Genomic DNA, 9,087 nt, shown 5'->3' with positions numbered 1-9,087 from the left:
TTCAGCAGTTGATCACTTGATGCGGCGAACATTCGAATCACACCAGTGTGATCGTACGCTTCAGGGATCAGCCAAGACAAATCACACCGGTGTGATTGTACGCACTAAAGGGTTAATCTGCAACCCCTTACAAAAATTAACCATGGTTCCCTTCCGAAGGAACTCAAACTGCGTCCTCTAGTATCCTCTAGAGGACGCAGTGTCTCGTTCCCCTTCTCAGGGAACCATGGTAAAAGTTTATTTTATTGTGGTAAAAGTGTAGTAACCATGTTTTTGCCGTATTGTTTACCGCTTCACTACAAATACCACAACTATTATTAGTGCAGCAAAACCATGGTTAATTTGTACCATGTTTTTTGGTTTTATTTGTAGTAAAACCATGGTTAATTTTTTGTAAAGAGCAATAAGTCAGTGAATAAATAAACATAATATAGCAGCATAGTAGTCTTTGTATGTGATAATTCATTTTAAACAATGTTTTTGAAAGAGATTATGTGTGCAAAAGAAGATTACCAGTACAGAACAGTTGCTGCCACATGTTTATAATCATCTGTCTGGTTCCAGATCCGAACACTGTTTAGTTTCCATTGAAAGCCTTTTGATGTCTGTTAATAGGCACATGGAGGACAAAATGTCATGCTATTACAATGTAATCAAGCATTTGGACATCAGCAACAGAATCCATTCAGATAATAACTACAAAGGAACATTTCTAAGACAAATTTGATTATAGAGCTTACATACAAGTGATGATAGATAGATAGATACACTGTAAAAAGTTTTCACCAGATTTAACTTAAAACCCTAAGTTTTTAAGTTAAATTAGCTTAAAACTACAAGTCATTTTAACTTATTACAATAAAAATAAGTTGATTTAACTTGTGAGTTTAAATGACTTAAGTTGATTTAACTTAACATTTTAAGGCAGCTTTTAAGTTGAAACTGGTGAAAACGTTTTACAGGATAGATGATAGATAGATAGATAGATAGATAGATAGATAGATAGATAGATAGATAGATAGATAGATAGATAGATAGATAGATAGATAGATAGATAGATAGATAGATAGATAGATAGATAGATAGATAGATAGATAGATAGATAGGAATGTGTCATGGAAATGTGAGTTGCTGGGGATTTCTTAGGTCTCATACACGTGTTCCAGCGCTGTGCTACAGTGTGTCTGTGAATGTTTTGATATATGGGTGTGTGAGTGTCGGGTGTCATTGTAGACAAAGTTCGGAGTGATTCCATCAGACAAAAATAGCAGCAGAGCTGTATAAAAGTCTGACACACGCTCCAGCAGACAGACTTCCAGAAAGAGCAATAGACAGACAGACGAGACCTCCCTCAAACTCAAGAAAAAGAAAAGAAGAAAAATCTTCAAATCTTCAAAACAATATTGTAAAACAGTTAGGATCATTAACTGTCATTTAAATTTTTAAGCCTCTTACAAACAGAAGTTGAAGATGCAGATGTGCACAGTCCTTGAGAAGAAAGGAGGATGTTTGGTTGGAGCCGAGCTCAGCTGCAGTGTGAAGGAGGAAAATCCAACTAGGAAAGAGAGCTACACCGCAAACTGGCGCAGCATTAATATGAAGACTCAACCTGAGGATCGGTGAGTGCATAAATATTCACATACAGTAAATACAGCTAGCTGTACATGGAAACTAGATTTTTTTAAGTTTTATTTATTTAGTTATTTGTTTATTAAATAATTCCAGAAGATCTCTATTAAAGCATTCTGTATCTGCAGATAGTTTTTAATTTAAAAAAAAGTAAATAAAATTGCTTAATTAATACTTTTTGTATGGATTTTATAGTCACTTTACCTGAGCAGTAAAATGCAGAATTGCACAAAAAAACAAGACTCAGATTACATATTTTGAATTACTTTGTCAAATAGTTTTTTTCATGTTTAAAGCATAAACTTCACAAAATATTGTTTTCAATTAAAAAGAAAAACATATAAAGAGCAAGTGAAATAAGAAAATAATTAAAAAAAAACTGAAATCAAAAAATATTATCTGAAAACAAATTTTAATAGTTTTATACCTCATGCAATTCAATTTATCTGGTTTAAAATGCTTAATAAATAATGTTTTAATTAAGATTTATTATTATAATTATTAAGTGTTTGCAGTGCAGCTTAAATAAAAAACACAAATTTAAACACACAATCAAATGTCAAAACTTTTATTCATAATTCTCCATTTTTCTCTCTCTGCAGCCAATCGATGCTCATGTCAGACGACTCTCGCCGGGAGTCCCTGTCCCGTTATTGGCAGACGCGTCCTCTCAATCAGGCCTGCCCATCGGGTGTTGTCAGAGTGGGAACTGTGGACACAGGTGTAAGGGAGCACCAGCTCTTACCCTATAGGAACACCCTGCCCCTGCCCATCTTCAAGCCTGCTGAACTGGGTGTCCGCCTGGGCCGTGGAGCCCCACACACCCTCGAAGATCTCCCTCCTGCCCGGGTTCCCGACGGAGCCTGTCCAGACAAGAGGCAAGTGGAACAGATCACCAGGGACCTGCCACCCATCAAACCCATGCGAATGGAGTTTGCCAAAGCACCCAGAACTCTGGGCAGATCTATGTCTCAGGAGGCCCAGAGAGGCTGAAAAGCAGAAAGACAAATATGAGTCAAAGACTGTATGGACTTTATTAAATAATGATACAAAGGGCGGGATGAAACAGAAGGGGTGAGCAAGTAGAAACAGGTTTTTATGGATAGTCAAACAGCATGTACAGTGAGTGAAACCCCAAATGATGAAATGATGTTCAAGGTGAGAAAAAGAAAGCTGATGGTCCTGATAATGATATTGGCAACAAGGATAATGCTTTGTATAGTGAAGCTGAGTTGTAAATAGTATTTGCTTGTTTTGTATTGAGTATGTTAAAAACACAGCACTTTTTGTTCGGCTACCATTAACTGAATGTGCATAGGTTTATGTTTTTAGCACACCGTGAAGGTTGGCCATGCAAAAAATTGAATGTCTGGTAATACAAAAAAAAAAAAAAAACTTTTATTTTTGTTAAAACTTAATTATTTACCAAATAAGAATTGCACTATTTATTGACAGTTGGTATCTGTTGTTAGATTTATTGAGAACTGATATTTGCTATTTACCTTCATCACTTCAATAAAGTTGTATTAGTATAAAATCAGTTTTGTTTTGTTTTTGCTGTAATGGAAAGAAAGAAAGAAAGAAAGAAAGAAAGAAAGAAAGAAAGAAAGAAAGAAAGAAAGAAAGAAAGATTTTCCTGAAATAGAATATAATAGCAACATTCATCAGGAAAGTAGATCATTCCTTCCACATGTAGCTACCATCAATTTATTAGCATATGGCACTACTTTCTTCTTTAAAAGTGCAGTACGGAGCTTCTGTCGCCATCTGTGGCCAAAACATAAAATTGCATTTTACTTGCGGAGACGGCTTGATTATTTGTCCCAAACGAGTTCTTCTGATTGCCTACACAACGCTAAAACAAATACCTACTATAACCTGTAACCTTAGATATAGCGTTAAGGCACTACACAGCTTTTAAAATCTGAACAGATTTGTGTCCATCAGTAGTCTGTGACCATCTATGCTTTTTTTGTGGAATCTGTCAACTCCAGGTCCGGTTCTTGACAGCTATAGAAGGGAGGGCTGGCAGATATCCTAGGTAGGCATAGTCTAGAAGATATTTATACTGTAGATATTGGTATATTAACCATATAAACTATATTATATGCACACTGAAAAATAAGATTGTATGGCCAGCCTAGAATATTACGCACTTTCACAACAAAATAAACTGTTTTTCTTTAGTGAATAGTAATAATAATAATAATAATAATAATAATAATAATAATAAAATAAAACTTTATTCTCTTTTTTTCTGGATCATTGTTTCTACACTGGTAATACTTTTCAACTAACTTTAGTTAGAATATTATCAACATATGTCATTTCCATAACAAAACTACATGTTTTACAGTCACCTTTATTCAGATTGATCATAAACACAGCTAAAAAGCCACCACAGTTCACAAAACTAATATCTATCACAGTTTATCACAAATAAAAGGCAACATGTTTCAATACAAGCATTTCAGTCAAATGGAGTTTATGCAATATTTCAAACTTTTAACACACGGGAGAAAATCAACCCGCGGCAACAGTTTAAAATCAGCCCAATTCCGTGGAAAAAAAAATGTGGATTTGGCAACCCTACATCCAACATGAGCTGCATCGGAAGCAATGCAAATACTCCGCATATTGATAGGGACTCCGTGATGCGCGACAATTATATTCAATACTAGAATGTTCGCTGGAGCGGGATTAAGAAAACAGTCCCGCGCAAGGCTTTAATACAAAAACGCACACAATGAATGGTGACTGTAGAAAGCAAAAGCCGAATCCCGGACATTTTGGGCGATTTAGGAATCCCGGACCATACCTGTCAAGTTTTGGATTTGAAAATAAGAGAAATTTTCCGGCGCCTGCCGCAAGCTCCCACCACCCCAAGCTCCAGTATCCCTTACATTTTAAAACAGGTGACAAGAAAGCTAAAATCACCACTTGTCAATCACTTATAAACTACAATTGGCTTTATGCACAGCTGCACTACTTCCTGAACTTCAGGCATCTCCTTTGTTTCCTGTCTGCCATTATTGGACAAACTGATTAATCCAGGTGATCAGTTTGTCCAATAATGTCAGACAGGAAACAAAGGAGATGCCTGAAGTTCAGGAAGTAGTGCAGCTGTGCATAAAGCCATAGGCCTACCTTTGTTGACATTGACATGCTGTAAGCATTCATAGCCTAAATGAAAACACAAAAGGGTATGGAGCATTTATTTAAAGGCCTATTTGCATATTTTCTGTTCATTTAACATTGGTAGGCAGTTATCACGAGGCTAGTGACAGAGCTCAGATTTTTTTTTTTTTTTTTTGGGGGGGGGGGGGGGGGGGTTAATAACACAGGTTACAATTAGTGATGGGAAGTTCGGCTCTTTTCAAAGATTCGGCTCTTTTGGCTCGGCTCCCAAATGGCTCTTTGTTTAGTATCACTCAGAGCCTTCTATTTTAGCCCAATTTATCAATTGTGAATGTTTTGTGTATTGGTAAGCAACTTTTTAATTCCTTATTTTTCATTTTAAAAAATACAGTTACTATTATTTAACATTTTAATAAAACTTTAATTGAACTCAACCACAGCATAACCTAAATAAAGGGAAAAGTCTTAACATATATAATAAACATATATAACAAAACACTTTTGTCTTTAGTGCAGGTTGGCATTGAGAAATATGAGATGCCTCAGCTTGGATGGGCTGATGCGATTTATCCTCTCTGTAATAATTTGTCCTGTTTTTGAGAAGACTCTCTCTGAGGGCACCGATGTTGCAACAATGCAGAGTCTTCCTACCATTACCTTAACCAGGTGTCTGCACTCAGCTTTGTAGTCTCCAACATCATTGAAATGCAGCCAGATGCTGCTTCTTTTTCGTTTTTCACTCATTTTTTCACTTTCTCCCAATGGACTCGCATTTAATGCCGTCTCCCCCGCTTCTCTCTGTCGCTCTGTGTACCTGGCCTGTACCACTACACTCGCTATCTTTAAAGCATGCGCTCCCTTTCCTTCTTTCACATAATGGTACGATCCCGCCCCTACTTACGGCGGAAGATTCGGCTCTCCCCGATGGGAGTCGGCTCTTCTCGTTCGCTACAAAGAATCGGCTCTTAGAGCCGACTCGTTCGCGAAGGACACATCACTAGTTAAAATACGGGAGATTTACGGGAAAATACTAATACGGGAGGATGGCGGGAAAGAAGGGTAAAATACGGGACTTTCCCGGCCAAAGCGGGATACTTGACAGGTATGTCCCGGACATGTCCAAAAAGAGGACATGTCCGGGGAAAAGAGGATTTATAGTCACCCTATATGATATATAGTCATGTATTAAACTCCCATAACTCACATACTCTGCGTGATAGCGCAAATATTTCGGCCCGTTTACGCTCGTAGTTACGCAACAGGCTGAAGCCTCTGCGTGAATTCAGGGCGTGTTGCATTTGGCTAATAAAAGAAAAATGCTGCAATTTTCTGGTGTTATTTTATTACTGTTGGTGCAGTCTCCAGCTATATCTTAAAATTCTCAAAATACAGTCCACTTCAGATTGGTTTTAGCCTAATCACTGCACGAAAAAACGCAATCTTTATCTAATTCTAATTGGGTGGGCAAGACAGTCATTTGGGTGGGCTCAGCCCACGCCTGCCCATTCCTGGGGCCGGTTGCATAAAACTGTTTAAGACTGGTCTTACAAGTTAGTCATCTAATTTTTTTCTTTAAGACGGGTCTTTACTTTGTAAGCCAGTTGCATAAAATCTTAGACTGGTCTAATTTAAGACCAAAAAGTTAGACTGATTACCCCATGGCTAACTTTTCCTTACAATCTATGTTGCCATGGAAACCAACTGTCAGCTGTGACAGATTTTTAAACAGCGTAGACTTTTAGGATTTATAATATTAACTTTATCCGTTATTGTGGACCAAGCCTTGTGTTTTTTCATTGTTTGTAATCGCTAAATTTTTTCATTAAAATCGATTTTGCAGCATTGTATTCCTCCAATATGCAAATATTTTCAGCAAAGGAAAACTGCAATGAGCGCCCACTGTCGGCCATTTTATTTAAGCTGTTCAGCGTCTTACTTTTCCCACAATGCAGTGCAAATTAGACTGTCTTACTAGAGACAACCATGTACTTATTTTATGCAACAGTCTTTCCCCACTGACTTTAGTTGGTCAGGCTTATTCTTAGACACAGTCTTAAGATAATGGCTATGTTTATGCAACCGGCCCCTGGAGCTGGCCCTGGTCAACCCTAATCTGCTGGTTATCCATCTCGATGGATACTGTTTGTCAGGATCGGACCCATCCATATTTCTGAACTCTGAACTGATTCTATTAAGTCTGAAAAAAAAATTCCAGGTGACTGCGTGATTCATTCCCATGTAGGAGGGGACGTTCTCGCAACCTTGCGCAACGTTCCCTAAAAGTTCTCTAAAGGTGGCGAAAGTCCTGAACCTTTACAAAACATTAGGGATGTTCTTAAAAGGTCCTCTTTTGGTTATGAAAGTGTTGGAGTTCAATGTTTCTTACATGACTTTAGGTGGACGTTCTATATTGGTTATTTTATGGTCACATAACAACGTTACAAAGAGGACATTTGGGACCTTAACAGAACATTCTCACAAGGTCCTCTTTTAGTCATATAATAACGTTCCCAATATGACTTTAGGAGGACGTTCTATATTGGTTATTTTATGGTCACATAATAACGTTCCCAATATGACTTTAGGAGGACGTTCTATATTGATTATTTTATGGTCACATAACAACGTTTCAAAGAGGACATTTGGGACCTTAACAGAACATTCTCACAAGGTCCTCTTTTAGTCATATAATAACGTTCCCAATATGACTTTAGGAGGACGTTCTATATTGGTTATTTTATGGTCACATAATAACGTTCCCAATATGACTTTAGGTGGACGTTCTATATTGGTTATTTTATGGTCACATAACAACGTTACAAAGAGGACATTTGGGACCTTAACAGAACATTCTCACAAGGTCCTCTTTTAGTCATATAATAACGTTCCCAATATGACTTTAGGAGGACGTTCTATATTGGTTATTTTATGGTCACATAATAACGTTCCCAATATGACTTTAGGTGGACGTTCTATATTGGTTATTTTATGGTCACATAACAACGTTACAAAGAGGACATTTGGGACCTTAACAGAACATTCTCACATGGTCCTCTTTTAGTCATGTAATAATGTTCACAATATGACTTTAAGAGGACGTTCTATATTGGTTATTTTATGGTCACATAATAACGTTCCCAATATGACTTTAGGAGGATGTTCTATATTGATTATTTTATGGTAACATAGAAACGTAACAAAGAGAACATTTGGGACCTTAACAGAACGTTCTCACATGGTCTTCTTTTAGTCACACAATAACGTTCCCAATATGACTTTAGGAGGAGATTCTATATTGGTTATTTTATGGTCACATAACAATGTTACAAAGAGAACATTTGAGACCTTAACAGAACATTCTCACATGGTCCTCTTTTAGTCATATAATAACGTTCCCAATATGACTTTAGGAGGAGATTCTATATTGGTTATTTTATGGTCACATAACAACGTTACAAAGAAAATATTTGTAGCTTTAACAGAATGTTCCCATATGGTCCTCTTTTAGTCATATAATAATGTTCCCAATATGACTTTAGGAGGACATTCTATATTGGTTATTTTACAGTAACATAGAAACATAACAAAAAGAACATTTGGGACCTTAACAGAACGTTCTCACATGGTCCTCTTTTAGTCACATAATAAAGTTCCCAATATGACTTTAGGAGGACGTTCTATATTGGTTATTTTATGGTCACATAATAACGTTCCCAATATGACTTTAGGAGGACGTTCTATATTGGTTATTCTATGATCACATAACAACAATATTTGTGAGGTTAACAGAACGTTCCCATATGGTCTTCTTTTAGTCACACAATAATGTTCCCAACATGACTTTAGGAGGATGTTCTAAATTGGTTATTTTATGGTCACATAACAACAATAAAAAGAAAATATTTGTGAGATTAACAGAACGTCCCCATATGGTCCTCTTTTGTTGAAAAATAACGTTCCCAGTATAACTTTAGGAGGACGTTTCATATTGGTTATTCTTTGGTCACATAACAACAATAAAAAGAAAATATTTGTGATGTTAACAAAACGTTCCCATATGGTCCTCTTTTAGTCAAATAATACCGTTCCCAATATGATTTTAGGAGCACGTTCTATATTGGTTATTCTATGGTCACATAAAAACATTACAGAGAGAACATTTGGCACCTTAACAGAACGTTCTCACATATTCTTCTTTTAGTCACATAATAACGTTCCCAATATGACTTTAGGAGGACGTTCTATATTGGTTATTTTATGGTCACATAATAACGTTCCCAATATGACTTTAGGAGGACGTTCTATATTGGTTATTCTATG

At 36.6% G+C, this 9,087-nt stretch overlaps 1 protein-coding gene across 1 annotated transcript; it reads left to right on the top strand.

Moving 5' to 3' along the window:
- Positions 1-1,306: 1,306 nt before the first annotated feature.
- On the top strand, positions 1,307-3,169 carry tcap (titin-cap (telethonin)). Its single transcript, XM_073833443.1, has 2 exons — positions 1,307-1,619; positions 2,232-3,169. The coding sequence occupies exons 1-2, from the start codon at positions 1,471-1,473 to the stop codon at positions 2,620-2,622; spliced, it is 540 nt and encodes a 179-aa protein (XP_073689544.1). The 5' UTR covers positions 1,307-1,470; the 3' UTR covers positions 2,623-3,169.
- The last annotated feature ends 5,918 nt before the right edge of the window (positions 3,170-9,087 follow it).

The sequence above is a fragment of the Garra rufa genome, chromosome 1 (genome assembly GCF_049309525.1).
Source record: "Garra rufa chromosome 1, GarRuf1.0, whole genome shotgun sequence".
Taxonomy (NCBI): Eukaryota; Metazoa; Chordata; class Actinopteri; order Cypriniformes; family Cyprinidae; genus Garra; species Garra rufa.
The sequence above is the reverse complement of the archived record's forward strand: the minus strand, read 5'-3'. Positions and strand labels throughout refer to the sequence as shown.

What these genes read in the sequence shown, in the direction of transcription:
- tcap (XM_073833443.1), top strand. Translation starts at nt 1,471, where the DNA reads ATGCAGATGTGCACAGTCCTTGAGAAGAAAGGAGGATGTTTGGTTGGA. An exon ending in AAGACTCAACCTGAGGATCG is followed by an intron (nt 1,620 to 2,231) that starts GTGAGTGCATAA and finishes CTCTCTCTGCAG; the next exon opens with CCAATCGATGCTCATGTCAG.